At 29.0% G+C, this 13,822-nt stretch overlaps 1 protein-coding gene across 1 annotated transcript; it reads left to right on the top strand.

Annotated features, from left to right (window-relative positions):
- The first annotated feature begins 4,255 nt into the window (after positions 1-4,255).
- On the top strand, positions 4,256-13,523 carry LOC111714772 (uncharacterized). Its single transcript, XM_023489973.1, has 5 exons — positions 4,256-4,339; positions 5,160-5,236; positions 6,030-6,083; positions 9,903-9,999; positions 12,767-13,523. The coding sequence occupies exons 2-5, from the start codon at positions 5,160-5,162 to the stop codon at positions 12,842-12,844; spliced, it is 306 nt and encodes a 101-aa protein (XP_023345741.1). The 5' UTR covers positions 4,256-4,339; the 3' UTR covers positions 12,845-13,523.
- Positions 13,524-13,822: the final 299 nt, after the last annotated feature.

The following is a 13,822-nucleotide window of genomic DNA, read 5'->3' as shown; positions in this document are numbered from 1 at the left end:
TTAAAGCAGCAGAATAAAATACAGACTGTTGCAAAAATGGGTTAAGAACCCTTATATACCCAAGCGCGCCAGGCGCGCTTATTCAGCAAAAAAGTTTCTTAACACAAAGTACTAAATAAACATATATAAAAGACGCTGCACAACACTGATCGTTAAGGACTTTTAAAATTAAGCATTTACAGACCTATGTTTGAAAATACTCTTAGTCTCCTGTTCAGTCAGGGAATAAATCGCAGCTTGTTTGAGCAACAGTAGGAAACTTCCATTTCAGTGAAAATATTGGGGGTCTCCGACGAATATCTAATGGGTTACAAATGAAAATCTTGGGGTCTCCAATGAAATTTTAAGGGACTCCAATGAGTTGTTTATAATATTCTGTTTATCCTCTGATCCTTCTGGTTCTTGAGGTGATGGGCGTTAATATTTCTCCCTTTAGATATTGAGCTGTTGGAAATTAATCTCTTCTGTAGTATCTGGTCCTCTGGAGCCGGAGAATTTAGTTAAATGATCATCTGCTCTCGAATGTTAAATAAAATCTCCGGAGTCCGCAGTGTGCGTAAAAAAGTCTGTCTGTAGTAATACATGAAATAAATCTATAAACTGTAGATTTAATAAAGCTAAGCTTCTGGATAAATCTTCCTTTATATGCTCATTTTTTCAAAAAGCCTTTTATACCATTAAAATTGCAACAAAAAATATCAATGATCAGAATTTACTCATGTGAGACCAATTCATCTGACACTACTGTTGATGAGGAAAGAGAGCATAGAATAATCATAGAATTCATCCTGCTCATTTCTATTTCTATAATTTCTGGAAAAGGTAAAGTTACAAAACTAACTAGATTATTAGGATTTTTAACAGTGCAGATGTCGAGATATTGTAGTTTTATACATTTTTGGCAAAGTTAATTCCTCTCTATGAATACCACTTCTCTGTGTCAAGAACCATGAAGTTATTGACAATACTTGTATAAATATGTCAACTATGAATATTTATGAATATATGCATATATGTAGATTGTAGATAGATGTGAATATAAGCGGGGGGAGAAGAAGGATTATAAATTGACAGGCTGTAAGAAAATTTGGCGCATTTCGAGACAGAATCATCTAACATCTTCTTATCCATGGTAGATATAGGATTATTCCTTTCTTCTTAGAAATAGGGTTGTTCCTTTCTTATTAGAAATAGGGTTGTTTCTTTCTTATTAGAAATAGGGTTGTTCCTTTCTCATTAGAAATAGGGTTGTTCCTTATTAGAAATTGGGTTGTTCCTTTCTTATTAGAAATAGTGTTGTTCCTTTCTTATTACAAATAGGGTTGTTCCTTTCTTATTTGAAAAAGGGCTGTTTCTTTCTTATTAGACATAGGGTTGTTCCTTTCTTATTTGAAAAAGGGCTGTTTCTTTCTTATTAGACATAGGGTTGTTCCTTTCTTATTACAAATTGTGTTGTTCCTTTCATATTAGAAATAGGGTTGTTCCTTTCCTATCCTAAATATGATTATTATTATATTATATATTATTTTTCCGGCCACTTATAATCGTCAAAACAACGACTGAGCTGATCGTACCCGACTTTTTATGTAAGTAGCTCAAATAAATTATGGTTCCATATCAAGATTTATAGATTTCAAAAATTTGGGCCTGATCGGTTTAGCCGTTTTGATGTATATACAAACAGACACCCAGACAAGCAAAGTATATTCTTTAAAAAAATGATAACTCTGCTATACTTTATATCAATATGTTTTGACGTATATTGGATACAAACAGACACCCAGACAAGCAAAGTATATTCTTTAAGAAATGATAACTCTGATATACTTTATATCAATATGTTTTCTTGCCCACTTAGAGCTAAAACAAATAAACTAGCAGACTTTCTAATAAAATACAGGAGCAAACATCCTTCAGTTGCAATATTAACAAATATAAAAACCCATTTTTTATTATAAATATATACTTTGTTTGTCTTTCTGTTTTCTTCTCTGTTTGTATCCAATGAACGTCAAAACGGCTGAACCAATCGGGCCCAAATTTTGTGTGGGAGAAAAGAGAAAATGTTCACAATTCATAATAAAAGATGGGCGCAAACCGCGAAGCGCCCTGAAAGCCAAGTTTTTTTAAAATGTTTAGTCTTCCAAAATATTGTTTTTAGGGCATAATAAAGTTTGTCTGTGCATACAATATAGATATACAGGGTTACCCAAAAAGAATGAGACTTCAGAGACGACTATTTGGAATTTATAATGTCGGTTTTCTTATGATTAATGTTTGTATGCAACTGCTAAATTGTCTACTTCTTTTGAAAATCATTAAAAATTCCATTAAACGATTAGTAGAGTTAATCCAACCCCATGGAATAATCATATTTAAATAGTTACAGTCTCATCCGTTGTGGATAACATTGGATGTATGGANTAAACATAGTAATGCCTGATTCCCAGCTGTATCCTTGAAACCTTTATCCATCTAATTTAATAATGGTTTGATTTACAAACCAAGGGTGTACAATGCACTACAATGTACATAAGGGAGCAGTGTACTGGGAATAGTTATTTTTCAAAAATAAGATCACATTTAAAGTGAAATAAGCACATTTTACTGTATAAGAGGTTTTTGCTCCTCACTCCCTTCAGTGTTCCAAAGGGTTGAAGAGGTATAAAAAATGATAATTATTTTTTGACAATTTATCTTTAAATGACAATTTAAAAAGAGCAGTGGATTTCTTCCTCCAATTGTATCTTCTTTTTATCTGATTATACATCTTTTTTCTGTTCTTCTCTTTTAGATCTACACCTTCTAATCTCTTGTAGACAAGGGAAAAATGCATTTTGACGTATATTTCTGATTATACGTTCTTGTTTATGGTCTAACTAAGCATTTCAGCATTTCAGGATACAGCTTTCTCAGCCCCTATACTTAACTAACAAGGAAAGCTTGGAAGACATATTTATTATATTCTTACAGGGCGGAAAAAATAATAGTCACTGCACTAAGCGGGGTTTGAAAACTCTGAGGATATCCATTGTCGGAATTCCGCCTTAATATGACAAATGGGATAAGAAAGTTTAGGAAAGGGTAATCAAAGCGGAGTTTCTATATTAACTAATGTATTTAAAGTTTATATTTTATAAGTTAAAGCTAATAGACATGATTATAATTTCTACGTTGTTATCTGTATCACTTGATTAAGGCAATCATGTTCTTTTGAAGCACAGTTTGAATGAATAATGGTTTTTACGTAGAAGTTTACAAACATAGATAGTTAATAATGTACAGCGTACTTCATGTTTACAGAATATCATGTTTACCCGGTACTGATTACAGTTATGTGTAAAGCTCCCAACGAAATTTGGGTAAAGTAAACCCATAAAACTGTGAAATAGAACTAGCCCAATGAGCACAAAACATAAAGCAATTATGCAGTGTGCACAAACCAAATTAAAATAATTATTGATACAATGGTTAAACAAATTATAATTCTTAATAACAACATCAAATATAGTTAAGATTGCTTAAATATCGTCTTTATTTTCCACAGGTTTATAGATCTCATTGTAATTCTGCTCTTCTGTTTTGAAGTTTATTGTATCAACAACAACAAAAAACTCAATTACACTGAACATTTTTACAAAAGAAAACTTTTTTTAATATCATAACAAACTTATGATAATAATATAACGTATCTATTTCAAAACAATATTTGCAAAAATACAAACGTATTTAATTTTATCATGAATAAAGTATTTATTTTATAAAATATAGTTTGCTTAGATTTTTGCTCTAATTTGTCGTAAAAAAACATAAATTATTAATGTTTGATCTATTTCAGACTCTTCACCTTTCTAAAATTAATCATAAATAATCATTAGAATAGAATAGAATAGAATAGAATAGAATAGAAAAGATTATAATAGAATAAAATAAGATAGAATAGAATATATAGAATTGAATAGGAATAGAATAGAATAGAATAGAATATAATAGAATAGAATAGAATAGAATATTTTACAAGTTCATTCTTAGTGGATGGATTGCCCTTTTATAATATATTTGAAGTTGAATAAATTTGTGGAAAAAGTCTTGAATTATTGAATCAGATTCAGATATAAGGAAGAAAAGCCGGAAAACCCAAAATGGCGCAATTTCCGAACAGGCCGGGCGGATTAATGTAACATAAATCTGCAAATGGTAGAACTGGGCAGGAAGTGGGGGGTAGGTGGGACTAGACCAACTGTTGAGGAAATGAAAACCTCTGCCAGTTGAAGAGAATCCTCGAACACTAGAGAGACAGAGTACACTTTCCCAAGAGTATTGTAATAGAATAAAGCAGGTTAGATTTTCGGGGATTTGCACGTTATGTTAACAGTGTACACTGCGCAAGCGCAATTTATCAATCACGCAAAAAGTAGTCTTTAATCCGCAAGGTAATAAATTAAGGTTTTATCTTAAAATATTTATCTGATTTTGTAACAGTTAAACAGAAATATGAACGTTTTGTTTTCTTTGTTTTTAACTAATATTCATTCTTTGCAATTTTTATATACATATAATGTAATTTGTATAATGGCAATTAAAAAACATCAAAAGCTAAAAACCTTTTTCCTTTCTCATTTTAATTTATATACATTTATTATCTTATGGAGAGAGAGTAAGATGTAGATCTCAGAATTTTTTTTGTCACAATTCTAATTTTGTTTTCACAAGTGATTTAACATGAAATGTTGGGGCTCCACAGACATTATGAATACAAAGAGAGATTAATTATATATTTATAATCTGATAATATTTATAATAAGTCTGTCTTCTATATTTTGATGGTCAAAAGAAACATTTTTATTTTATTCAATTTATCTTTCTATAAATGCCCATTTTATTAGGCATCCTTAGTTGTTACAATTAATTTAGTAGTTACAAATAATAAAAACATTGTTACAAAAAAAAACATATTGTTACAAATAAATGCAACATTTTCAAATATGTTAACAATAATTTAGGTTTAGAAGATGCCCTGTCTAATATTTTTGAAGATGTCCTATCTAATATTTTAGAAGATACCCTTTCTAATATCTTAAATGTTTCCAAAGACGTTGACAATATTTTATAAGATGCCCTATTTAATATTTCTAAAGACATTAACAATAATTTAGAAGATGCCCTATCTAATAGTGCGAGAATCCTACATGAACGGATTCTGTATGGTCGACGGGCTTCCTCTCAATGAGTTCAGGTGAATTATATCATCAATCTGTCAGATTCAGATAATCAATCGATTTATTTAAAAAACTGCAAACTGCAGTGGGATCCCTGAAATTGTGGAAGTCAAGTTAAGATTTAAACATTCCAATGAACATGAAAACAACAATTGTGCAGTGTGTACATTGGTCAAAGTACATAGGTCAAAGAGCGACTTAACTTAAACTTTTCAAGCTTTTACCTTGTACAACTTTTTGCTTTAAAACAATTTAAAATACGCATAATATTGCTTAAATGTCATCTTTCTATTCCAAGTTGTATTAGTCTCAGTGTTTAAAAGATTGTAAATTGTTTATACATTAATATGAACTTTGTTAGAAAACAATTTATTGGTTAAAAACATCGCTTAAATACAGAATAGTTAACTAGGTTTCCCAGTCCAAACTTCAGGCAAATCATTCAAGGGATTCAAGAGTTACGACCGGACATACAAACAGACAGACAAACAGATCGAGATTACTACTTTATAGAAATATATTTTTCCCACCAGAGTAATCTGGTTAGCTCTAGAATAGATGAATAATACGACAGAAAATTTATTCTTTAATATCTCAAATGAAATATATTTTTATATATATATTTTAGATATAGATTGCTGGATGTCTTAAACTAATGTTTGAAAACACATTTATAACAGTTTATTACTTTCTATTATAATAACAATAAAAGAGAAAAAAGCTTACACAGCGTAATCAACTGTTCATTATTCTGATTTTAACATTTTATCAAAAGAAACATGCAAAAAATGCTAAAATATTTATTTTTAGAATTTTGGGAGAAAAATGTTCTGCTCATCCTGATACAAGGGATGAAAAAAACAGGTATTTTTAGTTTTTTATGTTTTGTGTTTTTTAATAACAGTTGCCAGAAGAACAGGGGCTTACGAGATCATTTGTGTAGGGGGGGGGGGCCAATTTTTTGTGCCCCCCTCTTGGCAACATTGTGCCCTTCCCCTTTAAAACTCCTTTTTTGAAAAAAATATGATACATTATTTAACTATGTAAACTATTCGATCATATACACACTTCCATATTACAAGCGTCATAGGATTGATACATATTGCATTATAAATTATGGTATCAAATATATATTAACACTGAAGGCAGTATTAAATAAAGCTTTTTTAATGAAACTTTTTTAGTTAAGGGCAAAAGTGAGATTTTAAAGTATTTTTTCTATACGATGTAATTATACTTAAGTGGAATACATGCAGTTTTAAGTGACCCTCCATTTATAGAGTGGCATGTCCGATGTACCTTTGACACCTTTATTTCTCCATCGTTTCTGAAGCAAGAAATGCGCAAGTCACTTTCGTAGTGAAACCACAAAAAAAATATTCAGTTTTCAAAATGTGAAACATGGATGTTTAATGCAATACTTGATCAGACAAAGCTTTGAAGGGTATCCTTCGTCAAGTCCTCTCCCTCCACATTTTAAAAAACTTTTGGCCTAGTTGTTGGCTAATATCTATGTTATGCTGCAGATGCGCATGGCTTGGGTTTATCTCCAACGGGCAAACTCGCTTGGGTGAAAAACTGAGAGGGCTGTATCAACCGCCCTACGTCCTACACAAACTATAGCTTGTGGTAGCTGTGTACACCGGCCTTTGTCTGACACGAACTAAGGAACACAAAGAATGAGACTTGATTATCTAAAGGTTTCTGCCGAAAATATAATATTTTAATGGAAAATATAATATTTTGGTGAAGAAATAAAAATGTATAAAAGCTCATGGAATATAAACTAATACAGATGCTGTAAATCATTTATGAAATCTCATCCATTTTGGGTAGCTCTGTAAATTGTAAAAAAAGGTTAAATTAATTTCTCAGTTGTCTTTGAAGTCTTATCTTATGTTTATGTATAGGATAATGCAATATTGGGTTGATTTAAATAATTAATTATTTCCTTAGAGGTTATCTACTGAGATCTATTGTTATTATTAGTAATATGAATTGTGATAGTTAGTTAATCAATTTTCTCATCCCTATTCAGATCAAACAGAAAGGGTAAACATACTATTTCAAAAAATATGCAAACCCCTGTTATTCACTACTCAATTATTTTATTTTAGGTTAATTTGATAAAACTAAAAAGTACAAAAAAAGAAAACAAATCTGATTATTCATAATCTAAGTTTTCCTATCTTTTGTTTTATCATGTCTATAATAATTATCTTGGTATGAGTCTATATAGTTATTATAATTGAGATATTTTGACTAAATATCCCCCCACCCCTCCATCCCATCCCTTCTCCCAATTTTCTGTGTTTAAAATCTATATCTACAACCTGATTCCTGATTCTGATTTGCCTCAAACTTTGATTGGGGAACTCAGGAGACTGAAATGTTCTTAGATTGGTTTTAAGATTCTAAGTTGGGTGGGTCGACTTTAATAGCGAAAATGTACGGGTTAACCGCCATGACTAGCTTTTATTAACCGGGCAGCGCTGGGTTCCCAAGCTAGTATATGTATATAAGTTACATACAGGGTTACCCACAAAGGATGAGTATTCAGAGACGACTTTACAAATTGTATTCCTCAGTTTTTCCTTCATTCATGGTTCCATGTAACTTTATACTTTCTACTTTTCTTGCCAAATCATTAAGTACACCTATAAAAGTCTATAGCAAAGTCCAAAGAACAAATTAAAGCTTCAGTTCAACTGATTTAAGGATTATTAGGTCTTCTTTATAGTCATATTCCTTGTGGATAACCCTGTATGTGGTTATACAAGTTATAAAACTAACAAGATTGAACAGAATAGATTTGATTATTCCCAAGTCTCACTTTGCTTACAATTGTTTTTATATTTGTGTATTCTCAAGATTATAGAAATGCATAAATCTATTTATCATAATATTCCTTTTATGTACATAAATCTATTTATCATCCTATTCCTTTTTTGTACAAATTGTACATCATACACTAAAAGGGACTGAGCATATTTTCGAATATTAGGCCTACCTTTGAAGATTAAGACGGCATTTTGAAGCAAAACCCTCCATCTTCTGTTTGTTTCTCCAATCATGACAACCTTGACTGATTTTCCTCAATTTTATTATTGGAGAACTCGGGAGAACCACAGGAAGGTTCTTGGCTTGGTTTCAACATTAAAGGGTTGTTGAGTAGATGTTTATTGAGAAAGTTAGATTTCTAGGCAAATCCGGGTTCCCAAGATAGAGTTTTTGTATTCTTACTCTTGTTACTTATATTTCCTACTCCCGGCCATGGTCTGTCTAACCAGGATCTAAAACAATATACACAACGTTTGTAAATTACTTCTTTTAGTTGTATGGGAAATGTTTCATATTCTAATTTCTGTTATATTTCTAACTCCTGGCTCTATTAGAGATTAACATTACAGCCTGTCTAACTAGGATCTACAAAATGTTGTTATTACGTTATTTATACACAAGGTTTGTAAATTACTTCTTTTAGTTGTATGGGAAATGTTTTATATTCTAATTTCTGTTATATTTCTAACTCCTGGCTCTATCAGAGATTAACATTAGATCCTGTCTAACCAGGATTGATTAATGAGAACATAGCTCACTATAGATGATAGATGATAGTGTAATAGACCAATAAATTCCTCTATATCTCTCCTTTAGTAAATGCACTTTTATAACCTAAACGTTCGAGAGTAATAGCTTTGTTTAATTTATAATCATACTTTAATAATATTCATGTTGAATTGTGCTTCTAATTTGCTAAAGGATTAGAGATATCACACTTAACTTTGCTTGTGTAAACTGTAGTAGGCCAAATTTGTCTCTGATATACTGAGTACATAGGATGGGCCGGTACATTCCCCACATAACTAAGGCCTGTACAAGGAGTCGAACCAGTTTAAATTCAAATTGACCCTAGTCCATTGTGAAATTTGTAGTTGTAATGATATAATCCTATGTAATGAAAATTATCCATATCTTAAATTAATCTATCAATATTTAAAACTATTCCATCATTATCTTAAATTTTCATATCAATATTTTAAACTATTCTATCATTATCTTAAACTATTCTATCAATATTTTTAACTATTCTATCAATATTTTGAATTATTCTATCAATATCTTAAACTCTGATGTCTAGAACATTTGAGTTCCCGACTACATCTATCATTATCTAAAACTGTTCTTTCAATATTTTAAAATATTCTATCAATTTCTTAAACTTCATCTATCAATATCTTAAACTCTGATGTCTAAAACATTTGAGTTCCCGACTACTTCTATCATTATCTTAAACTATTTTATCAATATTTTAAACTATATTTAAGCATTCTATTAATTTATTAACAACTCTGATGTTTAGAAGAGTAGAGTTCCCAACAACATCTATCAATATTTTAAACTTCATCTATCAATATTTTAAACTATATTTAAGCATTCTATAAATTTATTAAAAACTCTGATGTTTAGAAGAGTAGATTTCCCGACAACATCTATCAATATTTTAAACTATTCTATCAATATTTTGAACTTCATCTATCAATATTTTAAACTATCCTAAGCCATTCTATTAATTTATTAAAAACTCTGATGTTTAGAAGAGTAGAGTTCCCGACAACATCTATCAATATTTTAAACTATATTTAAGCATTCTATTAATTTATTAAAAACTCTGATGTTTAGAAGAGTAGAGTTCCCGACAACATCTATCAATATTTTAAACTGCCTGGAGCAGATGGGATACAGAGTTGTTACTTCAGGGTCATTTGTGGCTGGTCAGGTAACTAAATAAATATGTTAGATATTTATAACATATAGTAATATGTTAGATATTTATAACATATAGTAACATGTTAGATATTTATAACATATAGTAACATGTTAGATATTTATAACATATAGTAACATGTTAGATATTTATAACAGAAAATAACCAATAATATGTGAGAGAGATATATGATACTAGATAACCAATATTATTTTAGATATTTGTAACATATAGTAACTAATAATAACATTTTAGAAAATTAGAACAGATAATATTATAATAGATATTCATAACAGGAAATAACCAACAATACAAATAACCAATAACATGTTAGATATTTATAACTGTTATTATTTAAAATATTTTTAGCAGATAATAACAATTACAAAATATTAGATAATTGTAAAAACTTATAAATAAAACTCCCCCCTTTGCAAATGGAAAACAAAGACGATATTTAATTTTTAAAAGTTTTATCTTACTGTAAGTTCTTTAAACAACCCTAATTTTCCAAATCCCTATATCTTTGCAACCATCAATATCTTAATTTTATACTATTTGATTTCACAGAATTCATAGTTTGAAATATCAAATATCAACGACCTAAGGTTGCAATAATAAAGGGATTTAGAGTTTGTGGTAAGATCTCAGTTCTTACGGTCAATGTCTTGATAATTAATTAGATTCTTAAAGAAATCAAATATTCCTTTGCATTCAATACAATTCATACACATAGTACAATACAATACAATACAATACACACATAGTTAAATGTATTCATGATTCTTACTTTATCCAGGAGAGATTTAATTAACACCTTTTAACTTTAAATTCATTTTCTTCAAGGTATTGTTTAATAAGATGTAAAAGAATACTGTGTAACATATTTACAGGTTTTTAAATTTTTTTTTCAATGTTGAAATTTGGAAATTGCTCTGGTGCAAAAAAGGAAATTAACAGAAAGCAATTTTGCCCTTTTGTTTAAAACATAACATTTTTAACAAAATCATTATTCTTCCAATTCTGTGAAAATATAACTAAAAATGTTGGTTTTAAATTATAATTAAATAAAGGTTACTTTCTCTTAACTAAAAAAATAGTTTTATTAAGTTAATTGGAATCTGTAAAAAGTTCTTATTAATTATTATTGAATTAACTAACCAATGTTTTCTTGAGAGAACTTGTATATTTGTGAAACCGTTCAATAACAAAATATTTTCTACTCTTTGAGAAAAAAATTCCACTGCAGCAGTTTTTATGTTTTTTTCACTCAAACTTTGTTTTTAAAAACTTTTGGCTTTGATGCCGGCTTATCCGATTGAATTAAGTTCAAAAGATGCTGATTTGAAAATAGAGTTGAATCATCCCTTCTCTGTTTGGAGTAGAAGGATGGAATATTTGAATTTTAAAACAAAATCTGTCCGAATCTCAACCATGATCTGAATAATTTTGCAAAATATGAAATTTTTATTTACATTTTTCCCTTCTTGGCCACATAACAGGCTTTCTTTGTTGTCTAGGGCTGGGGACGTTTTTGAGTTTTTTTAAAACCAAAAATGACAAGATAATCCTTTGTGCTTTAGTTCTGTTTACAAATTCCTACTTTTTTTGTTTACGTTTTTTAGTTTGACGATTGTCTACAGTTTCTACACATTTGTTAACATTTAGTTCTAAATGATGGTTGATATCAACGGTTGACAATGTGTGATTGTTAACAATGTCTTATTCTTTATGATGTTAATTGTTTTTTAAAATTTTTTATACCACAAACCTTTTTGAGGAAAGATTCAAACTGTTTTATGATAATATCCCGGTTAATTTATGTCGCGGTTAAAAATCTTGTTTGTTAATTGAACAAAACGATTATTTTGGACATTCTTTTTTTCATTTTAATTTTGAACATCCATTATTTATTTGACTTATTTTTGACGTAGCCTGGGTACTATAGGGTTAGTCCAAGATATTTAATTTGATACTTTATCCCACAGTCAATCTGAGGACTCTGCTACCAAAGTTCTTTCGCGACATCCAGAACCAGTTTGACTTCTTTTTGATTTCATTTCTTACATTCTCTTTTCAGCGTAGCCTGGTTATTATAGGGTTAGTCCAAGATATTTCATTTTATACTTTCTCTGAAAGTGGTAAATGCATTTTCTCTGACATTACCTAAGTGCACACTCTATCACTTCTTGGTATTAATATCAGGATTCTAGATAAGTACTTTTTCAAGTAAAGAAGAACAACTTTGATACAACTCTACAAATATAAATGTAAGCCTTATATCAGATGTTTTAAAATAAGCTTATTTTTATAATTTTCTAACAAAGATTTCCAAAAGTTTGAAAGGATACAAAATGGATCAAAAACTTTCTGTCTTCTAAATCATATATTTGGAAAGAGGCCCCATTAGATACGTTTCACTTTTCTCATTTTAACTTGTTCAATTTGAATTAATTTTTAAAAGTTTAGACTTTTCTTAATCTTAGTTTTCCCACCCATAGTGAAATAGACACACAGAGAGTTTTATCAAATATAAAGGAATTGAGTCTTTGCCAGAAACTCAAATTTTCTTATTCCTATATCTTTGCAATCTGATGGTTTACACCTTTGATATTTCAAACTCAGCATATTTAATCCTAAAGACGTCATAGTTTGAAATATCTTTCAAAATTTTTTAACAAAATTCTTTTCATTACTTTAATCTAAAACTCAAATATTTTCGAATGAAAAAAAGTAAAACTAATTTTTTTTATAATTAATTATCTTTTTCTACTTTTAGTCCAACCTGGATAAGTACTGTCAGAAGGAGTTCATCTGGACAATGTACAGACCTTCTACTGAGATAGAATGTCAATGATATTAGGACTTGTCGCGTAAAGATGTTCTTTACACAAAATTAATATTTTTTTACTTTATTTTATTTATTTATTTATCGCTGAGAACTATATTGTTAAAACATTGTGTTCTTTGATAAATTTGAATATCATTGATATTTAGACTATTGTGAAGATGAGTGTAAAGAATGTTTGTTATGTTTTACCAACAATATGTTGTTTATAATAACCTTAATATTTTAGAATGTGTTCTTTACTGAAATTAAGAATAATTTTCTGAATTTAATAAAATGTTTTTTTCTATAAAAGAATGTCTTTCCTTTATAAAGAATGTCGCACTCTGTAAAGAATGTCACACTCTTTAAAAAATGTTAAAAAATTGTTTTTTAATTGTCAAAAATTTTAAACAAACAACTTCTGGAAAATATCATTGTCAATGAAATATAATTATTTATTTTGCAATATTATTGGCACAACTTTGTGACATCGTAGCTCCTCTAGTTTTGATTTTACTCACAAGTAAAATTCAGTTTACATATTAGAAATTCAAAACATGGTTCTTCAGTAAGAAGAGTCATGATTGGAAATATATAAGATTTACTTTAGATTCTATGTAATTAGATCATGACTCAATGTTGATATTTGTGTAAATCAGTGAACAAAATTTACCAAACAATAAAATGAGATTATTTAAAATAAATAGTTTCATAAAACATTGGCATTTGTTTTCACAAAATTAAATTTTAGAAAAAACAATTAATTCAATTCGAAATTGTGTAGAATTGAAATGAAAACGTAAAAAAATTTGTCTATTTATGTAAATGAAATTAGAATATGTATTTAAATACATTTATATGTAATGAAAAGTGTGAAATAAACTATTCAATGTATTTTCTATTTTTGAGAATATTTATTTAAAAAGTAGATGATTTTGTTAAAAATATTCAAATAGCTCAAGCTATTAATAATGAGGAAAGCCAGACCAAAAAGAATTATTTATC

This window comes from Eurytemora carolleeae, unplaced genomic scaffold (assembly GCF_000591075.1).
Source record: "Eurytemora carolleeae unplaced genomic scaffold, Eaff_2.0 scaffold1557, whole genome shotgun sequence".
NCBI lineage: Eukaryota > Metazoa > Arthropoda > Copepoda > Calanoida > Temoridae > Eurytemora > Eurytemora carolleeae.
This window is presented reverse-complemented; position numbering and strand designations above follow the sequence as displayed.

Bases quoted from the DNA above. Each gene is read 5' to 3' on its own strand.
- LOC111714772 (XM_023489973.1), top strand. From the start codon at position 5,160: ATGCCCTATCTAATAGTGCGAGAATCCTACATGAACGGATTCTGTATG. The intron at 5,237-6,029 runs GTGAATTATATC...ATTTATTTTTAG, and splicing joins CTTCCTCTCAATGAGTTCAG to AATTTTGGGAGAAAAATGTT. The intron at 6,084-9,902 runs GTATTTTTAGTT...TCTGATGTTTAG, and splicing joins ACAAGGGATGAAAAAAACAG to AAGAGTAGAGTTCCCGACAA.